Source organism: Natator depressus, chromosome 9 (genome assembly GCF_965152275.1).
Source record: "Natator depressus isolate rNatDep1 chromosome 9, rNatDep2.hap1, whole genome shotgun sequence".
NCBI lineage: Eukaryota > Metazoa > Chordata > Testudines > Cheloniidae > Natator > Natator depressus.
This window is the reverse complement of record NC_134242.1, coordinates 74,440,550-74,463,348: the sequence shown is the minus strand read 5'-3', so window position 1 is coordinate 74,463,348 and position 22,799 is coordinate 74,440,550. Positions and strand designations below refer to the sequence as shown.

At 40.7% G+C, this 22,799-nt stretch overlaps 1 protein-coding gene across 3 annotated transcripts; it reads left to right on the top strand.

Annotated features, from left to right (window-relative positions):
- Positions 1-169: 169 nt before the first annotated feature.
- LOC141993568 (TLR adapter interacting with SLC15A4 on the lysosome-like) lies at positions 170-13,547 on the top strand. 3 transcript variants are annotated; one of them, XM_074963114.1, is made up of 3 exons: positions 170-643; positions 2,101-2,143; positions 12,396-13,547. In XM_074963114.1, the coding sequence occupies exon 3, from the start codon at positions 12,443-12,445 to the stop codon at positions 13,370-13,372; it is 930 nt and encodes a 309-aa protein (XP_074819215.1). In that variant the 5' UTR covers positions 170-643; positions 2,101-2,143; positions 12,396-12,442; the 3' UTR covers positions 13,373-13,547. The 3 variants fall into 3 exon arrangements, with proteins under 3 accessions (XP_074819215.1, XP_074819213.1, XP_074819216.1); XM_074963112.1 differs by having other exon boundaries at positions 2,101-2,259; XM_074963115.1 differs by lacking the exons at positions 170-643; positions 2,101-2,143 and adding an exon at positions 10,384-10,489.
- The last annotated feature ends 9,252 nt before the right edge of the window (positions 13,548-22,799 follow it).

The window sequence follows — 22,799 nt, the reverse complement described above, 5'->3', positions numbered from 1 at the left end:
CCGAAGGGGGGAGCAGCTGCTACTGTACCGCCCGCCCGCGCCGCGTCTCCCGCAAGGCCAAAGCGGGCGGCTACTCACCCCCACCTCCTTGCAACGCCCTGGTTTGGGAGGCCCAACCCCGAGCAGGCGGCCTCCCACCCTGCCCGGTGTCTTCTGGGCTCCCCAGCAGCTGCCTTCCCTGCCCGACCCAGCCACGCCTCCATGGCTGTGGGGCTCCTGCCCCTGTGACTTGGGAGCGCCAAGGAAGGCGAGGGTTGTCCCCATTTCCAGCCCTGTCATTTGTGGGACCCCCTGCCCCACCAGCAGGTGTGGCGCCTCCTCCCCCAAGACCTGCTGTGCACACCAGGGCCCCAGGGAAGAGCTGAATCCCCTCAGCCCCCCTACTGCTCATGTCCCCATTCCCAAGCAAGAAGAGGGCAGCCCCAGATGTGACCCTACAATACACAGGGCTACTAAGCCAGAATGGGGCTCCTCTTGGGGCTCAGATGTCAGCAGCCCCTGCCTTGGACCACGTTTCACAGATTCAGCATTGAGCCTGAAGATCTGTGACATCCCACAGACTCTCAGCATCCCAGCAAAGCCAGCCTGGTGATTTGTGAGGCCCTGTTGCCAGCACCCAGTGCCAGAGGCGAACAACAGCAAGGTTCGTTGCCCGGTGTGTGTCACCCAATAATCACAACGGGGTGAAGAAGCAGAAAAGTTTATTTGCAGCTGCAAACAAGGTACAGGGAGAATAGAGTCTCAAATCCTGCACCCAGAGCAGGAAGTTACACAGGCTTTTATACATCCTTTCTTCAGCATACTTATCCAATAGCAACCTGCCCTAAGTATCCATATAGCCAGCCAATCCAGTTACCAGCTAGTTCCCTTGTTCTCTGTATCATCTGTTAAACCATACATAAAGCTGCTTTATTCAGCATTGTTCTTCCATATCTGCCCTGTTTGGCTTTGTTTAGTTTCAGGCAGTCTGACTCTGCAACATATTGTTGCAGATCCTCAGCATAACTGCTGTGAGTGCCTCCAGGTGGGGGCGCCAAGGACACTTGGGCCTAGTGCACATAACTGCTGCGAGTGCCTACAGGCGGGGGGGGGCCTAGGACACTTGGGCCTAGTGCGAGGGGGCTTCATCGACACTTGTGGTCTTCCATCCTCTCGAATTACCTAGTGGTCATGCCCAGTGTCCCCAACAGCCCTATTTGTGTATCTTTGTTTTTTTTAAAGACATATGGGAATGTCAGGCCAGCAAAAGAGTTTAGGTGATAAAGAGATCTGGGTTCCTTTCCCAGCTGTGTGCTGTGGACTTCAGAGCAAAATATCTGCTGATGAAATGTCAGTGGCTGCAATTGCTTCATGTCTGACTTTGGGCAATTTGTGAGACTTTTCCCCCCATCTCTGAAATGGAGTAAGAGTGCCTGCCTCACAAGGAGTATGGCGAAGCTTAATTTGTTAATGTGCTTTGAGATCCCAAATGGAAAAAGGCTATTAGAATTCCAAATGTTACTGCTGTATAAATCCAAATTTATTTGTGCCTGCTATATCTTTGATTTGCCACAACTTGTAAAAAGGGAAGAGACAAGTGGGTTTTGAAGAAGTATGAGAGTAAGCACTAAAAAAATTTGTCATTTTTGTCTATGAAAAATGCAACTAGACTCCAAAGGTAATGAACAATTGTAGGAGCTGAAACAATACAGTCAGTAGGTGGTGCGAAAGAGACATGATGCTGTAGCACAACTAAAAATCTCACAAGGAACATGTAGTTATGTTTACGCTAGGGGAGCAGGAGGGGGCATCTGCATAGATTTATTTTGTGAAAGTGACACACCACTCTTCCCCCTAACACCTCCTGGACCCAAGACTATGCAGGGGAACTCCCTTTTGGGGGCCCATAATAAACACAAAGATTCTGAGTGTTCCAGCCTGACAAAGAAAGATGGAAGGCTTCTTGCACCTTTCTGCCATTCATGCAGGGGCATATCAAGCCACAAGCCTGGTATGATTTAGGGCTCAATCCTGTTCCAGTGGGGGAGGGATCCTGCTTTTAGTGATTTTTATGGAAATATGTGTGTTTGTTAATAACGTATATACTTTCACAATAAACAGATAAACAGAAGAGGCCTCACTGAGAAATTGGAACACATGGGAGGTGAGCTGGCAGTTGCTTCAGGAACTGAGAGGTATTAGAGGAGTTGAAAGAGATTAGGGTTGCAAAAAATGCAGTGTTGGTGCAGTGGGTGAAAGAGGCAGATAGACCTACACCAGGTAAGTTTGAAAAATCAATCAGTGTAATCAATTTCTATTTCATATTTGTGTATAAAAGGTATAGTCTTAGCTGAAATATGGGATATATTTTGATTTTTTTGGAAAAGATTATGTTAAATCTCACCTTGAGCTGCTACTAATTATAATTTATTTTTAATGCAGCACCATAGGTGTGCATGGCACTTTACAAGTAAATAAAAATGAGAGGTCTCTGCCTCACGTAGCTTACAATCTGAAAAAGTCATAATACTGCAGGAGATGACAATAAACAATGGCTGAAGACAGAGATATGGGAGAGTGAGTCGCAACAGAGGAAGATCATAAGATATGCCTGTTTTTACCTGTTCATCATTTTAGCATGGGACCAGAAGGAAGGCTTCATTCTGTTTGCATTTTTCTTACCTGAGTTTCTATAGTCAGATATCTTCATACATCTCTTTCCTTATAAATTCTGTTTAATGTTTTAGACTTGTCATTCAAAGACCTGCACTAACACATTTATGTGACTTTGTCACTGTTTACACTTCCACTTGTAACCTGCATTCACCTTCTGAGCTATCTTTGGTGTCTCCTTTACTACATTTTGTTAGTTTAAATATTGGGTCTTTGTCAAGGCTGACACATTACGGTAGAAATACCTTCTTCCTCCCTCTTTGTGCTGCTGACTCCTTGGCACACTTTAATACAACGTTTAATTGTTGTTATCCTCCAAATTATTATTTTACCAGATCTGGTTGTCTGTGTGTTATCTCTGTATTACATGGCTCTAATTCATAAACAGTACTGCAATTAACACTAATTTAGTAGCCTCAGTAGAGGAGCCCTGGAGTGAGTTGTATGGAATTTGAACTACCCCGTCTGCTCTCAAAGTTGATTCCTCCAGGTCAGGGTTGAGACATGTTAATGAAGATGGAGAAACGCTTATTTGTTATCAGCACTGAATCTGTTGTGTAGAAAGAGAATTTCACTCATGATGATATAGTGGAAATAGTTACTTCAAATAACCTTTAAATATTAATTATTTTTATGAGTTCAGTTGGACTCAGCTCTGTATTAAATGTGTTTCTTACATTCACTTAGAACACGGTATGGGTGTATAAGGGAATACATAATACAGCAGAAAGTATGCATTTCTGATAGTTGGGGCAAAGCAGTGGAGGATCTACACAGAGCGCCTTCAAATCCTTGTGCAAGCAGTGCACATGACATAGGTAGTGAAACTCTTCAGAGGAATTTAGAAAGAGGAAATGGACAAGTCACTGACAAGGGAACATGGTTGATTTGGGTCATGCAAATGCAGATTCACATAGCCAAAACTGGACCGTGTCTGTTTCTCCCCCTATATCCAGCAGTAGCTGAGAGTGGACAGATACAAGGATGCTGTGATTCTGGAACATATGTTGGAGCTGAGAATTCTTTACCTTAGCAGTGCTGCTTTGAAGATCATTTCCTCCCAAAGCACTTTTTCAGGATAAGGGCCTATGAGATATTGTAGTTGCCATATAGTTCACATGCTCTGATTTTTGGAGCCTGGATTAATTTGGATTTGAATATTTCTAATGCATAATCCCATCTGTGTTAAAAATCCACAGCATAGTCCAGTTTCTCACATAACCAACTTCACTTTGCACAAGAGGAGAGCTGGAATGCGTTTGGTTTAGCTATCTCTAGTTTCATTCAAATAAATGTTTGCATACAAGCGCATTATTATTTTGTATCACCTCAAAGTGTACTAGTTGCTTTATCAAATACACAAAAAGACAAGGTCCTTTTGTAGAAGAGTTTACATAAAGGATGGTATCTTTGCTGAAGAGGGGACAGCAGTCACTCTAACAAGATTAGATTGGAAAAACAGGGAAGGCAAAAGTTATATAGGACCTTGCTTCTAGTTTATTTTAATTCATAGTTAGGATACATTGTCTGTAATACTTTACTACTAAGGAATCAATAAATTGGTTGTGGTTATTGAAATGTAAAAAGAGGGTACCACATTCAGGATGTCTAATGTATTACACATTTGTGTGTTTCATTTGTACATTTTCCCTCCATCAGCATATGGTTAAGAGCTTTATTCTAGTACTTGCAAGACAATTAAATTCTTATTATCCACCAAAGAGAAGGAAACTTGATAAGGGAACCAACCAAAAACTCTTTCAGTGCCTGTGTATCTATTAACTAGTGCTTGAGAGCATTGTACAATGTTGACAAACTGCTTTCCCACTTGGAACTCCACATGACTTGTCAGTAATATCAGTTGGTCACTGATTTGAAAACCAAAACCACATTTGTCTTCTGCCGTTCATGAGCTTGTTTGTTCTATGACTTGGGACTAGTGGCACTTTATATTTTGTTCTGTACTATTTCATTGGAAGTTTTAGGTTTTGTTAGTTTTTTTGCCTGATTAAACAGATCTCACAATATAATCTTAGTTCTGCAACTAAAGAAAGTACCACTGTGTTCTTGTAAAACAGCACTTTAATTTAAAGAAAAAGGGAAGTAACTACGTTAGTGAAGGATAGACATTTCCCAATTTGCGGTCTCATTTTCCTATATCTGGAGACTCCCTGTAATGTATGTCAATGGAAAAAACTGAGGAGCTGAGCCACCCATGAGTTTTACATTTTAGTTTTGGAGAGTTTGCTATCCTGATTATGCCAAATGAATTTTGTGTGTACTTTAACATACTACAGTCCATTTAGTGATAGGGCACTTGTCTGAAACTGAATTAGCTTCATATGTCCAGTAATCCAGTTACAAATGGAAATGCTATAGAAAGAATAAGCCGCCTATTTTCCACAATAGGAACCTCAATTCCAAGAAAATTTGAAGTTATCAATTTAACTTGGCTATTCAGTTTCATACAGCAAATTACAATCTCTGCCCCTGCTGAATGAAACCTAATGGAGAATTGTAAATTAATCCCTGGATTTTATGTTTTCATTTTATCCACTGAAAAAATTAACTGCATAAGCAATATAAAATGGTAGAAAACAATACTGATTGCCTTGTCTATGTATAATATATTACAACATAATCCTGCAGGCTTCTGAGGGGCAGATATCTCACTGAGGTATCTGGGAGTTTTTACTGTGGGCCAGATTCTGATTACAGTACTAAAATGGAATGCGAATAAAGTTCTGAACGAATAGTCCCATTGGGACTATTCATTGGGTAAGAGTTTCAGAAATTGACATTCTTACTATTAGAATATATTAATTGTATTATGGTAGCACATTGGTGCCCCAGTCATGAAGCAAGACTCTATTTTGCTAGGCCCTGTGCGAATGCAGAGCAAAAAAGAAACTTTCTTCCCCAAAAGAATTTGTAGATTGTAGGGACTTGGGAAAAGATTGTCAAAGATATTTAGGCACCTGAAGATGCAGATAAGTGCCCAGTGGGATGTTCAAAAGCATCTAACCTATTTAGGCCCTTGTATCCTTAGAAGAACCCTGTATTTTAAGAAATATTAGTTCACCAAGTCCTTATGTGAAAAAGAAAACATATGCAATGTATCTTTAATGACAGTTTCAGAGTAGCAGCCGTGCTAGTCTGTATCAGCAGCACTGCTATGGGTACCCGCATGGCCCCACAGTATGCCAACATTTTTGTGGCTGACTTAGAACAACGCTTTCTCAGCTCTCGTCCCCTAATGCCCCTACTCTACTTGCGCTACATTGATGACATCTTCATCATCTGCACCCATGGAAAAGAAGCCCTTGAGGAATTCCATCATGATTTCAACAATTTCCATCCCAATATCAACCTCAGCCTGGACCAGTCCACACAAGAGATCCATTTCCTGGACACTACGGTGCTAATAAGCGATGGTCACATAAACACCACCATATACCGGAAACCTGCTGACCGCTATTCCTACCTACATGCCTCCAGCTTTCACCCAGACCACACGATCCATCGTCTACAGCCAAGCTCTACGATACAACCGCATTTGCTCCAACCCCTCAGACAGAGACAAACACCTGCAAGATCTCTATCAAGCATTCTTACAACTACAATATCCACCTGCTGAAGTGAAGAAACAAATTGACAGAGCCAGGGGAGTACCCAGAAATCACCTACTACAGGACAGGCCCAACAAAGATAATAACAGAACGCTACTAGCCATCACCTTCAGCCCGAACTAAAACGTCTCCAATGCATCATCAAGGATCTACAACCTATCCTGAAGGACGACCCATCACTCACAAATCTTGGGAGACAGGCCAGCCCTTGCCTACAGACAGCCCCCCAACCTGAAGCAAATACTCACCAGCAACCACACACCACACAACAGAACCACCCAGGAACCTATCCTTGCAACAAAGCCCTTTGCCAACTGTTCCACATATCTATTCAGGGGACACCATCATAGGGCCTAATCACATCAGCCACACTATCAGAGGCTCGTTCACCTGAACATCTACCAATGTGATATGCCATCATGTGCCAGCAATGCCCCTCTGCTATGTACATTGGCCAAACTGGACAGTCTCTACGTAAAAGAATAAATGGACACAAATCAGAAGTCAAGAATTATAACATTCAAAAACCAGTTGGAGAACACTTCAATCTCTCTGATCACTCGATTACAGACCTAAAAGTGGCAATTCTTCAACAAAAAAACTTCAAAAACAGACTCCAACGAGAGACTGCTGAATTGGAATTAATTTGCAAACTGGATACAATTAACTTAGGCTTGAATAGAGACTGGGAATGAATGGGTCATTACACAAAGTAAAACTATTTCCCCATGTTTATCCCCCTCCCCCCACCGTTCCTCAGATGTTCTTGTCAACTGCTGGAAATGGCCCACCTTGATTATCACTACAAAAAGTCCCCCCCCCCCCCCCGCCGGTAATAGCTCACCTTAAGTGATCACTCTGGTTACAATGTGTATGGTAACACCCATTGTTTCATGTTCTCTATGTATATAAATCTCCCCACTGTATTTTCCACTGAATGCATCCGATGAAGTGAGCTGTAGCTCACGAAAGCTTATGCTCAAATAAATTAGTTAGTCTCTAAATAAGGTGCCACTAGTACTCCTTTTCTTTTAGTGATAGTGGATCTGTCAAAGGATCGGACGAATATCCATATATATTTAAAAGTGCCCTTAATTTTATTCTTTAGGAGGTGGGGTGAGGTTAGGATCTTGGAACTTTATATTCTAAAGAAGCCAATAGTGAAGAAAAAACAGATTTTTTTAAACATTAATTCTGCATAGAATATTCTACTTGGTATATTTTAAATGTGTTCAATTTTGACCCACTTAATATGCAAACCATTATGATTATTTGATTGTCCATTTGATGTGCCTGATACCCTTTGATCCTATGCATATGAACAGAGGCATGAGGGACTGACTTTCAGTAATGCTGAACAAGCATTACTGCTTGAGCTGAAGTCACTAGAAACTGCAGGATTGCAGCACTTCTGAAAATCCATCCTTGAAGCAATATGCTCTTGCCATCAGCAAGTGCAGGCAAACTTCTGAAAGTTCTCAGCTTTACTGCTCTTCATTGTAAATTCACATGCACAGATTAGGCCTTCTATTATCATAGAATTTTTATTTTTCTTAAAGAAGGTACAATTATTAAAACCAACAAAGAAACAATGTAAGGAGTCAATGCGTCCTGCTGCCCCCATGTGACAGATATTCACCCCGAAGGTCTCTCAAATCATTACCAAAAAAAAAACCCCCTTCTTTCAATGGGAAAACCTTGTTGGGGCTCTGTTGTTGGTTTAGAAGATTCCAGTCTGACCCCACTGCAAGCCTTAATGTAAAGTCCCACAGGTTCAATTTAAAACAGTCTGTTTGTCCAGATTCTTCCTAAGCCTCATGCCACTCATTCTTGGTGATAGACCACCAGGTTCTTTGCCTTCTCAGTGTCCCCTGACTAATGAAGGGCTTACACAGTCCTTACCATCTTCAGGTTAAACCCTAGTCCCAAACAATTATAAACTGCCCTGCCTGTCTCCTCCATGAGATTCTGGCAACCCTTTTCAACTGCAGCTCCCTCTGCCTGAGCCTCTGCTCCTGTCAGTTCTGCCTTTTTAACCCCAGACAGGTCCTGTAAACAGGCCCCTCAACTGCAGCTTCCTCTTTATATAATGTGTTCTTAGCCCTTTCCCAGCTGAGACTAATAGCTCCAATTGCATTAGTCCAGGTGTACTCAAATGAGCTAGATCAGCCACACTGAGAAGCAGCTACCTAGTCCTAGGGGACTGGCCCTGTTCCCTCTTAAAGGGATACATCCTGTTACAAAAAGCTTCTACCAAGGGGTACAAAGTAATGAGTAAGAAGAGAAGGGTCCACCTCAGAGAAACATCAGCAACAGTGAATGAAAAAAAGATGAATGATTTTATCCTTTGTTAGATAATCCTTTGGTACCAGAATCCTCATCTAGTGTAAATTGGTGTAAGTTCATTGGTGTGTGGCTCTTGAAGTCTGATAGACAAAGACACATTTTTAAACAGCCTTCAACCCAACTGCAAGTCATCCCACAGAAATGATAGTATTTAGACATTAAACTATATGGTTGCAGTAAAAAAATCAGATATTTAGATGTCTAAATGCTATAATATGTCACTGCAATTCATCAGGAGTGCAGAATTAGTCTGCAAATTTGGAGGCTAGTTTTGAAATTCAGCCTCTAATTTGAGCTGCCTTTGCTAACCCATGAAGCTCACAATTACTGCTTCACTCCTGGCTTGGAGGAAAGAGAAATGAGAAGGTGAGAGTTAGTTTTCATTTAAAAACAAAATAAGTTTCTAGCCTTTTTCCTGGCAAAGAAAACCTAAGCAAACCAATATGAGTTTTGAAAGCTTGTCACTGATTTTTTTCCAAAGATTGTATGTTATCCACAGTGCCTTGGCTTCCAGTCAGCTGTGGTTGGCCTTTAGGGTCTGCAGAAGTGTAACCATGGGTTGTCTGATTATTGCGACGATCCCAAATCATGTCACAGCTGAGGTAGTCAGTGGTCCCAGGTTACAGTTGCTAGGACTAGGACACTGCAAACTGCCAGCTGTGTGCACTCTGGCTACAAGGAGGGACATAGGAGCGTGATCTACTGGCTCTGTTTTGAGCATTACATTTTAAAAAACAATCTTTGTATTTTTACCCTCACTTATGCATGTTCTGTACTTGCAAATGAAAAAACTTGTACCTACAAACATTTGCTTCTGCAAATCAGAGAGACATCTAATTTAATAACTAAATTCAGTTTTTTGTAGATGGAAATGAACAATAGAAGGCTTGAGTGCGTCCTTGCATTTTGAAATGTACTACGAGCATAGCCAAAGGTATCCAATGGAAATCTACTAGATACACTAATCTTTTAGTAATCTTAGTTATTTTAGGTTTCAGAGTAGCAGCCGTGTTAGTCTGTATTCGCAAAAAGGAAAGGAGTACTTGTGGCACCTTAGAGACTAACAAATTTATTTGAGCATAAGCTTTCGTGAGCTACAGTTCAAGAGACTGCTGAATTGGAATTAATTTGCAAACTGGATACAATTAACTTAGACTTGAATAAAGACTGAGAGTGGATGGGTCATTACACAAAGTAAAACTATTTCCCCATGTTTATTTCCCCACCCCCCACCCTCCCAGTGTTCCTCAGACATTCTTGTCAATTGCTGGAAATGGCCCACCTTGATTATCACTACAAAAGGTCCCCCTCCCCCGACCCCCCCACCCCGCTCTCCTGCTGGTAATAGCACACCTTAAGTGATCACTCTGGTTACAGTGTGTATGGTAACACCCATTGTTTCATGTTCTTTATGTATATAAATCCCCCCATTGTATTTTCCACTGAATGCATCCGATGAAGTGTGCTGTAGCTCACAAAAGCTTATGCTCAAATACATTTGTTAGTCTCTAAGGTGCCACAAGTACTCCTTTTCTTTTAGTTATTTTAGTTGACATATTGCAAAATTAAAAAGCAGTCATGCTGGTTGTGAACATTACACCAGAATCAGTCCCATCCAGACATTTTTTACATCCTCTTTTGGATTTGGTGTCACTACCTGTTTACAGACCACACAGTTTTCCACTGGTGACAGCACTTCTGTTTTAAAAGTTGTGCAAAAAGAGGAACAAAATTGTGTGTGCTCCAGTTATTGCTTACACTGTCTGCAGTGAATAAAGAGAATTTATTCTGAGGTTGCTGCAGTTGTTGTAATGGAATGTTAGGTTATGTGACTATCCACATCTTTTACTGATTCTGAAAGGGTAAGTGTGGTTTTCTTTAGTTTGTCTCAGCTTATCTTTTGTTAAGAAATTTAGAGTCACTTAAAATAACTTAAAAAGTATATGTATTTTTTAAAGTATGCTTGCTAAGGTTCCCATATTTTTGACATTTTGCTCAGCTACCAAGCATTAGAGGCAAACTTTTCATAAGTAACTAAGGCTGGATCCTCAAAACTGTTTAGGTGCCTAACGCCTATTGAAATCAATTGGAGTTAGGCACCTAAATACCTTTGCACATTTGGGCTTAACTCCCATTTTCAAAAGTGAGTCAGGCACGTAGTTGCCTAAGTCCCACTGACTTTCAATGAGATTTAGGCTCATAAGTGCCTGTGTCTCTTTTGAAAATGACACTTAGGCATTTAAAAATTTTTTAGCCTGCATCTTTGCATGTGTGAGAGGTATAGAAAATAAAGTAAAATGGTTAAATTATTTTAACTGCTGAAGGATCTGTGTACTGTGCTTTTTCTGAGCACTGTTGTCAGTCTTATGACATCTGAATTAGAGTGCGCATATTAATATGTGGAGTACTTAAAATCAATTCTGCTTTGGAAAGAGTGATTTTAAGGTTGGTTCTGGTATCACACCTGCTCTACAGAAGTGTCGCTTTATATTAAACAGCTATCCCCTGATTTAAATGTTTTTAAAGCGCTGATGTGAGCCCTGCTAGCCCAAGTCTGTCAACTCTGGGCTGTGAGGCTATGTAGACATATCCTGAGTGCTCCAGAGATGCACAAAGGGAGCAGTCCCCTTGTGCTGGGACAACGTTGCACAGGCATTCAAAGTGAAGAGGAGACTTTTGGTGTTCTCCTGCTTCATTCTCCCACATAAGGGTCAGCCACAATGTGGTCCTCAGTGAGTGTGGGTCAGAGCCAACTCCCACTGAAGTCAATGGAAAGACTCTTATTCATTTCAATAGGAGATGGATTGAGCCCTAAAGGCTTGCTCTATTTAAGTCAATTGGAGTTTTACCACTGACTCCAAAGGGTGCAGGATCAAGCCTTGTGTCATCAAATACAATTAAAAGGCGAAGCTAAGGAATCACAAAATGTAGTAGCTAGCTATTTTGAGATGTGTACTTTAGTTTTTAATTATTCATAATAATGTTTCAGAATGTACTAGTGAATGAATGCAGTGAATTTAGTAAAATTGTGGACCCTTAATAATACAAGAGCTCATTACCATATCTGCTTAAATTTTAGCTAATAGTTCAGCGATATACCCAATATTTTAATGTAAATAAGCAAGATATTCCTGCAATTAGGGCTCAGTCCAGCAAGGTGCTGAGCATTCTTGGGAAGTGATGAACATCTTCAGCTCACACTGAAGGCAGTGGAAGTTGCGGCCACTCAGTATCTCACAGGGGAGCTCAACACCTGGTATGATTAGCCCCTTAGTTTACTGAAAAAAGGGTGTAGAGGATTGATCATCAGTCAGAACTTCAGCTGGTGAAGTCAATTGTGCTGTTGCTTTCAGTAGAACTATGTTGATTTTACACCAGCTGAGGATCTGGCCGTCGTCACCAAATGAAAAAGACTTCATTGATTAAATCTTACTGAGAAGAAGTCATGTGCAGAATGTAGCACAATTGTCACAATTCAGAAGAAGGGTCCAAGACTGAGCTGATATGAAAAATGAAGGATCAAATTATTGGCCTAACTCTTTACTTTTTCAGAATAATTTTTGTTGACATGATGGCTTTACTTTATCTGGCTATAAAAATGAAATTGGTGAAAACAATTAAGTTACTGTTTGTTAAACTAAAAAACCCCACACATTGCAGTCTTCATGAAGCATACATTTTTAAAAAAACTTTATCAATTAAGGATAAAATAGCCCTTACTGTTACGCTTATTTTGCATTACTGTACATAGCTTCTTTGTATTTGCAGGAATATAGTGAACTCTGCTGGTTAGTGAGCCTCTAGCACTGATCAACATGTTGGCAGAAGGCATCCTAACTGGAATCATATACAAAGAAAGAAAACAGAACATAGATAAACCCCACAAATGTCACATAAACAGAAAAGATGAAAGGGAACCCTGGAAAGATCACCTTATAGATACACCAGCAATTAAAGATTTTGCTTCAGAATCTGAGAAGCAGAATGAGATCATTGCAAAAGGTAGCAAAATTGAAAACAATAAAGATCTTCAGTGGACATCTAAAGGAGAGCTACCTGCAAAAGAACATAATGCTCATGTTAAAGGAACCATATCTGCAGCTTTACATATACCAGGAAGAGAACAAAATCATGAAATCCAGCTGGATTTGTATAGATCTTGGTCATGCCACAGTATTTATCAAAACTATCCTGACTTACATATTGGAGGAGACCATGTAGGAGGCTATATGCAGGATTCAGGTTGCATTATGGACCACATAAGTGATGAACTTGTTGATGGCCCTGTTTTACTGTCAGGAGATATTCTATTGGGTCGTTCCCCTCAAAATGAGCCTCTTGAAAAAACAGCTACAAAGTCCTTGAATGGTGATGAAGGTGGAGAAAGGAGTATGACACTCCACAAGCAGCCTCTTTCGAATTCCGTGCTGAACAATTACATGGACACAAAGGTGCAAGAGCTCTATAAACAGTTTTTTGAAGAGAACCTGACCAGGTGTGGTTCTGTAACAAACCTTCTGACTTCCAGTTTGATCATGAATAACCTAAATCAGATAAACCTTCAGATCTCCCAAGAACAGACTATAGAAAAATCTAAAGCTAGAGAAGTGCTCTTACAGTCTCTAGCTTTGTTTAGTTTCCACAATGCTGCAAGTGGAAACAGCTCTGAATTTAGCACTCCAAATTTACAGTTCTCAAACTCACTAAGCAAGAGAAAGAGCTCCCGGATACAGTTTACATCATGACTGAACTGTTTGGTTACAGCAGTGGTTCTCAAAACTTTTGTAATGGTGACCCCATTCACACAGCAAGCATCTGAGTGCGAACCCCTTATATTAAAGAAGTGTTTAATTTATATTTAACACCATTATAAATGCTGGAGACAAAGCAGGGTTTGAAGTGGAGGCTCACAGCTCGCAACCCCCCATGTAATAATCTTGCGACTACCTGGGGGGTCCTGATCCTTAGTTTGAGGATCCCTGAGTTACAGCCTAGTCTTCAGCTGCCGTCTCTTCTCTTTCAGGATTAGTTTGTGAAATGTACCAAAATTAGACACTACTGACTTCTTAAAATAAATTTTGACATTTAAACCACACTTTGTCTGTGGTGCCACTTCATTGCTTGTTACCGGACTAAGATAACAATCATGTGCCTTTGTGTTGTTGAATGTAATCCCAATGAAATTTTTTACAAAATCCTATTGAGCCAAATTTTCAAAGTGGCTTAAGACCAGCTTCTAAAGAGTCCATCCCTGCCAACACCTAGTATGTGAGTAATTATACATAGGACTAGTACTTATTCAGTCAAAGTTAGTCACGTGAATTAATGTAGGTAAGATTGTCCTCTAAGAAATTAATCGAGAACCCAATGAAATCGATGGTTAGACTCACACTGATTTCAGTGGTCTTTGGATCAGGCCATAAATTTCAACCCATAATTTTGTGCATTTAAATTTAGAGGTTGCTATTGCAGATTTCACCCATTATGTCTGAGAAAATGGCCTTCTGTTTTGAAAATCCTGTTTAACAATTTGGTTTATTCTGCATAGCCTTTTACATATATCAAATGTATATAAAAATGTTTATCAGAGAGGAAACCCAATGAGCACACTGTATAGCAGCAGTGTCCAATATTTTCGCCACTATCCACATGTGGCTAATAGTCTATTGAATTATGGCTAATGCATGTGGCTTTTTTATAATGTGGCTAATAAGAAAAATTCAGAACCACAAGTGTGGCTAGCACTATGGCTAGCATTGAATTTCTATTGGACACCACTGCTGTATAGAAAGATGCTATGTGCATTTATATGAGGTTAATAATACATGTTTTGTATTATACAGGTAGAGTATATTACAATGGAAAACTACAGATACATCAGCTTCTAAAAATTTAACAGATCAAGTTTATAAAATGTTAAAAGTATTTCAGTTACTGTAAAGGTGTCATTTCTATTCATTTAAAATGTCATTTACTTAAATAAAAGTTTCCATATATTATACAACAAAATCCACTCAGATTCCCAGAATATATCAAATGATTACTTCTGCCTACCATTTGCATTATAAAAATAGGACTCCTTGTTGTCTTTTTCTGAAAAATACACCCTTATGACCTCAGCAAGTTAAGTGTGTGTTGCAAGGTTACTGAAAGGCAAAGATATTGCAAGTTTTGTTCCTATTACCCTAAATCAGTGGTTCTCAGAGTTTTGTACTGATGATCACTTTCACACAGCAAGCCTCTAAGTGCGACCCCCCCCCTTATAAATTAAAAACACTTTTTTATATATTTAACACCATTATAACTACTGGAGGCAAAGCAGGGTTTGGAGTGGAGGCTGACAGCTCGTGACCCCCCATGTAATAAACTCGTGACCCCCCCCCCCAGTTTGAGAACCCTTGCCCTAAATGTTACATGCATATTTCATTAGGAAAATTTGTTTACTTCGCCTGCAGCCATCCTTTCCTGCTGGAAAGGTCTTTTGTTGTAAATTATCACTATGTTGATATTATACTGTGATGAATGAACTGAAGTTTGATATCTCAATTGTACAAGCAAGTTTTCTCTCAGTGGGTAAGCTACTGCTCTGACACACCAAAACCAATGAGGTAATTTGAGGCACCTGCAGTTCTGTGCCTCCAATCCTGAACTCAGTGGATTTACCAGTGTAAATGCTAGCAGAAAATGTGGCTTTTTTATTTAACCTTTAGGCTAATGATAAACTTTCAGAATGCATACTGTACTGGTAGTTAAACCATTTTATCCAGAGTTACTGATGTCAAGCAACACCTAGGTATGGGACGCTGTTTTATAAATTAGTGCTTCTCAGTGAAATTTAATGTGTAATAGTTGATGTAAAACAAAGTATTTTTTTCTTCTGAAACATCTGCTAAACTGTGTAGCACACAGATTCTAAATCTGTCAACCCTCAAAGGGAATGTGAAGGATCTTGTGACGTTTAAGTAATGATATGTCAAATGCTAATATCTTTGTGTTTATAAATCAAGATCCTCTCCATCTGATTGGTACTTTGCAAAGAGCAAAGTGTTTCTTACCTAGCATCTTTATTTATTTTTAATAAGTCATTCATGATTTTGTTGCAAGTCACAATAAAAATATCAACAGGATTTAAAGAACAATTATCAGATGAAGTGAGCACGAAAGCTCATGCTCAAATAAACTGGTTAGTCTCTAAGGTGCCACAAGTACTCCTTTTCTTTTTTCTTTTTATCAGATGAGACACACTTGAATTCATAAAGGGTCACTTACTCAAGTGAGTTATCTTCATTGGTACTATTCACATTAGTTAAGGCTTCAGGACTGGGGTATAATTTGAGATTGTCAATCCCTTGGCCTGTAGAAATCAGGTAACTTGCAGAAACAGTGTATTTCAGTTTCAGTGGAGCAGAATGAGAGCCATATCTTAAGTATCTTTTCAAAACTGGTTCATGGCACAGCATGATGGTACTAGAGATGGAATTAACTGGGCGAAAAAGTGCAGTTTTGGGGGCACCAGAATTATTTGCAGGTTCATATTATATTCAGCAAACAGCTTTGGCTGAAAAAATGATTTTTTAAAAACAGTCTAACCATTTCATTTTGGCATTTCTGGACTGAAGCATTTTGACTTTTCATTCCAAAATGAGCTTCTTGTTTTGAAAATAGCCAATTTTTTAAAAGGCTTTAAAAAGGGGCTAAAAATCCCCAAGTGAAACTAAACATTTGTTTTGGTGAGAAACCTAAAAAAATTTCCATTTTGAATCAACCCAAAAAATTTCATTTTTAAAAAAATTGGTTCAGCCATTATTTGCCCAGTTCTAGATGGTAAAAGTGGAGGATGATGTACCAGCTTTCTCTTATAGGGCATGGTTTCAAATAATCTGCTAACTATATAGCTGGTCAAATAGTGGGACAGAATGCATGAATATTTCATAGATTTTAAGGCCAGAAGGAATCATGTAGTACAGGAGGTCAGACATCACAGGCCCCAGAACATCACTCACCCACTCCTAGAGTACGCTCTCAACTTCTGGCTGAGTTACTAAAGTCCTCAAATCTTGATTTAAAGCAGAGGTGGGCAAACTACAGCCCCCGGGCCACATCCGACCCGCAGGACCGTCCTGCCCAGCCCCTGAGCTCCCAGCTAGGGAGGCTAGCCCCCGGCCCCGCCCCTACCGTTCCCCCTCCCTTGGAGTTGCGCCGCTACATGGGCAGCGCAGCTTGCATCCGCCCACCTTCCAGGCTTTCTAATAAGCCTGTCCTGCCACTCTGAGCGGCATGGTAAGGGGGAAGGGGAGAGGGGGCTGGATAAGGGGCAGGAGGTCCCAGGGGGCGGTTGGATGGGGCCAAGGTTTTGGGGGGGTGGTGGTCAGGGAACAAGGAGTGTGTGTGTGGGGGGGGTTGGATGAGTCAGGGGGGTCTGTCAGGGGGAGGGGGTGTGGATAGGGGGAGGGGGGCCTGTCAGGGGACAGGGAGCGGGGGGGGTTGGATAGGGGTTGGGGTCCTGGGGGGTAGTTAGGGGCAGGGGGTCCGGGGAGGGGGCAGTCAGGGGACAAGGAGCAGGGGGGTTGGATGGGTTGGGGGTTCTGAGGGGGGCAGTCAGGGGGCAGGAAGTGGGAGGGGGCGGATAGAGGGCGGGGCCAGGCTTCCCTACCCAGCCCTCCATACTGTTTTACAACCCCGATGTGGACCTCAGGCCAAAAAGGTTGCCCACCCTGATTTAAAGAATTCAAGTTAAAGAGACTCCATGATTTACCCTAGTTCAAACCAGCAAGTGACCTGTGTCCCATGCTGCAGAGAACGGTGAAAATCCCCAGGGTCTCTGCCAGCCTGACCTGTGGGGAATTTCCTTCCTGACCCCAAACATGGTGATCAGTTAGACTCTGATTATGTGGGCCAGACCCACCAGCCAGAGACCTGAGAAAGAATTTTCTGTAGTAACTCAGAGCCCTCTAGTGCCCCATCTCTGGCTGTCAGACATATTTGCTAATAGCAGTCACGGATGGGCCATATGCCATTGTAGGCAATCTCATCATACCATTCATTCCATAAACTTTATCAAGCTGAGTCTTGAAACAAGTGAGGGTTTTTTGCCTCCACTACTCCCCATGGAAGGCTGTTCCAGAACTTCACTCTCCTGATGGTTAGAAACCTTCATCTAACTTCAAGCCTAAACTTATTGATGGCCATTTTATATCAATTTGTTCATATGCCAGCGCTGGCCATTAATTTAAAGAAGTCCTCTCTCCCGGCCCCTCTGATGTATTTATAAAAATTTCATTTCACTGAGTCTCTTCAAGTCATTAAAACTAGTCTGGATGATTCAGCTGAATGCATGTATTTGATGTCTAATGCTCATATTCAGTTGCAAATACATGTATATGACATCCAATATGTATATTCAAACTACTCACTTTGAAATCAAATTTCAAACCTCAAACACTGACTACATAAGGAATCTGTGCAGATACTTCAGAGCTATTATTTGTTAATTTAATAGATTCCCATGTTATGGGATTGATTCATAAAGGATTTGTGAAGAAAAAAAAAAGCTACAGTTCACTCAATTGTGTGTTTAGGAACTACTGTTTGACCAGGTGAAACGAAAGAGGTAGGCATTTAAAAATATAACAGACATATTATTAAATTGTTAACTATGTGTATGGTGAGATTATTCAAAACAATTAGGGTTGCAATTTCCTCCATGCTCAGTTTGGAGGTCTCGTGTTTGAGAATCTTAGGAGAAAGGCCAGATTAACATGTGTAGTTTAGCCTGGCCATTTGAAGAGTGAACTCTTTTCTAAAATGGCTGTTTTTATGGATTTTTATATTGCTGAACTGGTTTTATTTTGCTACTCTTTTTTGGTTTCATTTTACATCTGATGATGTTTTGGAACACTTTTTCTCTGAAGATGTTAAAATTTGTGGGTGAGATGATAATGCCCAAGTCATTGGACTTGGGTCAAAGGAGCTATGCTATTTTACATCAGCTGAGGATTTGGCCCATTAATCTTTCTATCACTCAGTTTATTCAATTTAGGGGTTCTCTCTTTTAAATTTCTTAATTATACTCACTTAATTTTTTTAAAAATGAAGTTCTATAGCTTAGGGACAAATTTTCACAAGTGTTCATCCAAGCCTAATGAATTGCCCCCACAATTTTATGAATGTAAAAAATAATCTACTGATCTGTTTTATACGGTCACCCATCACTGCAGTATCTGAGCACCTTCCACATATGATTAGTAGCAATACTAAATTCTTGTGACAAAGCTCTGTCCTTGCCTCTGTGGGTCCCGCATTTCCTGGCGGATTTTGCTCACCTCAGAGGCTCACTGTGACCCTCCACGTAACCCTTCTCTCTAGAGACAAGGGTCACAGTCTACTGAGCCATTTTCCTCATAAGCCAGCAAGGGAGGTGAGGAGAAGTTATCCTTCCTTGCACAGTCTCTGTTGTCTCCCAGTCTCAGTGATTAATCAGGGGGCAAAGGTGCAGGGGGAGCCCAGGCTCACCCTCTACTCCAGGCTGCAGCCCAGGGACCCTAATAGTATCAGCTATGGTAGCTGACCTTTTAGAAACATAACATGTACAATTCCCTGGGCTACTTCCCCCACAGCAGCCCTCACTTCCTCAAGCTCCACTTCACCCTTACCTCAGGGCCTCCTTCCTTGTGCCTAATATGGTGTGTACTACTCAGCCTCTCCAACAGCACAACTTCCTTCCACAATTCCTGACATGCACACCCACCTGACTGGCTGGGAGGCTTTTAACTAGTTTCAGTCAGCCCCTGATTGGCTTCAGGTGTCCCAATCAACCTAGCATTCTCCCTGCCTTCTGGAAAGTTCTTAATTTGCCCCAGGTGTCTTAACTGATCTGGAGCAGCTGCCATTTCACTTAACGTGGTACCAGGGATTTGTTTAGCCCGGAGCTAATATATCTATCTCCCACTACTTTTCTATAGCCATCTGGCCTTGCCCCGTCACATTCTGTAGTGGACTTCCTGGAGAAGTAATAGAACCTAGATGCCTGACAGTCTGATCAATTCAGGTATCTGCATTTTATTATTTGTGCTTGTAAGTGATTGCACTTAAAATTGCAGGCACAAAACAGCCGGTGCCATTGTAGAGGCTGTTTTTGAAAATATGACCCAAACATTTATAGGTTGAAGTAGATCTGAGCTGTCACTTAAAATATGATATGAATGGCTTGAGACTTCTCTTAGCCGATCACATTGAGCAATTTATTGCCTTATTACGAAACTAAATAATGGCCTTATTGCTAAATGGTATGACAGTATCCTCTTTTAAGAAATACCCCATTAAATTTGATATGATGATGAAAAACTTATCTGTAAAAACTGCATGATTAAGCTAGGAAAATATTAACCTAGCAGCTTTCCCTAGTAATTAATTCCTTGTGTATTGGTACTGCTTTTTTCAAATGTCCCACCTACCTCTTTTCTATTTATAACTGAAAAAAAGCATCTGATCTTTACACAGTTGCTGCTGGGTTCTGTTTTCTTATTTCCTGAAAGGGAAGTTAACCAGTCTCTTGCACAGAAAAATCAATTTGGGGAAATGAAGATATCCCTATAAGAATGGGCATACTGGGTCAGACCAAAGGTCCATCTAGCCCAGTATCCTGTCTTCTAACAGTGGCCAGTGCCAGGTGCCCCAGAGGGAATGAACAGAACAGGTAATCATCAAGTGATCCATCCCCTGTCACCCATTCCCAGCTTCTGGCAAACAGGCTAGGGACACCCTCCCTGCCCATCCTGGCTAATAGCCATTGATGGACCTATCCTCCATTAACTTACCTATTTCTTTCGAACCCTGCTATAGTCTTGGCCTTCACCACATCCTCTGGCAAGGAGTTCCACAGGTTGACTGTGCGTTGTGTGAAAAACTACTTCCTTTTGTATGTTTTAAACCTGCCTATTAATTTCATTTGGTGACCCCCTAGTTCTTATGTTATGAGAAGGAGAAAATAACACTTCCTTATTTACTTTTTCCGCACCAGTCATGATTTTATAGACCTCTATCATATTTCCCCTTAGTCGTGTCTTTTCCAAGCTGAAAAGTCCCAGTCTTATTAATCGCTCCTCATATGGAAGACGTTCCATGCCCCTAATCATTTTTGTTGCTCTCTTCTGAACCTTTTCCAATTCCAATATATCTTTTTTGAGATGGGGCGACCACATCTCCAAGCAGTGTTCAAGATGTGGGCATACCTTGGATTTATATAGAGGCAACATGATATTTTATGTCTAGTTATCTATCCCTTTCTTAATGATTCCCAGCATTGTTTGCTTTTTTGACTGATGCTGCACATTGAGTGGATATTTTCAGAGAACAGTCCACCATGACTCCAAGATCTCTTTCTTGAGTGGTAACAGCTAATTTAGACCCAATCATTTTATATGTATAGTTGGGATTATGTTTTCCAATGTGCATTACTTTGCATTTATCAACATTGAATTTCATCTGTTATTTTGTTGCCCAATCACTCAGTTTTGTGAGTTGCTTTTGTAACTCTTCACAGTCTGCCTGGGACTTAATTATCTTGAGTAGTTTTGTATCATCTGCACATTTTTTCAGTGTTTACCCCTTTTTTCAGATCATTTATATATATATTGCATAGGACTGGTCCCAGTACAGACCCCCCGGGGGACATCACTATTTACCGCTCTCCATTCTGAAAACGGACCATTTATTCCTACCCTTTGTTTCCTATCTTTTAACGAGTTACCAATCCATGAGAGGACCTTCCCTTTTATCCCATGACAGCTTACTTTGTGAAAGAGCCTTTGGTGAGGGACCTTGTCAAAGGCTTTCTGAAAATCTAAGTACACTATATCCCCTTGTCCACATGCTTTTTGACCCCCTCAAAGAATTCTAGTAGATTGGTGAGGCATGATTTCCCTTTACAAATACCGTGTTGACTCTTCCCCAACAAATTACGTTCATCTGTGTGTCTGACAATTTTGTGCTTTACTATAGTTTCAACCAGTTTGCCTGGTACTGAAGTCAGGCTTACGGGCCTGTAATTGCTGGGATCACCTCTGGAGCCCTTTTTAAAAATTGGCATCACATTAGCTATCCTCCAGTCATTTGGTACAGAACCTGATTTAAATGATAGGTTACAAACTACAGTTAGTAGTTCAGCAATTTCACATTTGAGTTCCTTCAGAACTCTTGGGTGAATTCCATCTGGTCCTGGTGACCTGTTACTGTTTAGTTTATCAATTTGTTCCAAAACCGAAGCTCAATCAATGACAGTTGCTCAGATTGTCACCTAAAAAGAATACTCAGGTTTGGGAATTTCCCTCACATCCTCAGCCGTGAAGACAGATGCAAGAATTCATTTAGTTTCTCCGCAATGGCCTTATCATTCTTGAGTGCTCCTTTAGCATCTCGATTGTCCAGTGGTCCCAGTGGTTGTTTAGCAGGCTTCCTGCTTCTGATATACTTTAAAAAAAAATTGCTATTACTTTTTGAGTCTTTGGCTAATTGTTCTTCAAATATTTTTTTGGCCTTCCTAATTATATTTTTACACTTCATTTGCCAGAGTTTATGCTCCTTTCTATTTTCCTCAATAGGATTTAATTTCCACTTTTTTAATGGATGCCTTTTTGTCTCTCACTGCTTCTTTTACTTTGTTGTTTAGCCACGGTGGCACTTTTTTGGTGTTCTTACTATTTTTTTGAATTTGGGGTATACATTTAAGTAGAGCCTCTAATATGGTATCTTTAAAAAGTTTCCATGCAGCTTGCAAGGATTTCACTTTTGGCACTGTACCTTTTAATTTCTGTTTAACTAACTTCCTCATTTTTTGTAATCCCCCTTTCTGAAATTAAATGCTACTGTGTTGGGCTGCTGTGGTGTTTTCCCTGCCACAGGGATGTTAAATGTAATTATATTCTGGTCACTATTACCAAGCGGTCCAGCTATATTCACCTCGTGGACCAGATCCTGTCCTGCACTTAGGACTAAATCAAGAATTGCCACTCCTCTTGTGGATTCCAGAACTAGCTGCTCCAAGAAGCAGTCATTTAAGGTGTCAAGAAACTTTATTTCTGCATCCTGTCCTGAGGTGACATGTACCCAGTCAATATGGGGAGAGCTGAAATCCCCCATTATTATTGAGTTTTTTATTTTTCTAGCCTCTCTAAT

Coding starts and splice junctions, on each gene's coding strand:
- LOC141993568 (XM_074963114.1), top strand. CDS start 12,443: ATGTTGGCAGAAGGCATCCTAACTGGAATCATATACAAAGAAAGAAAA.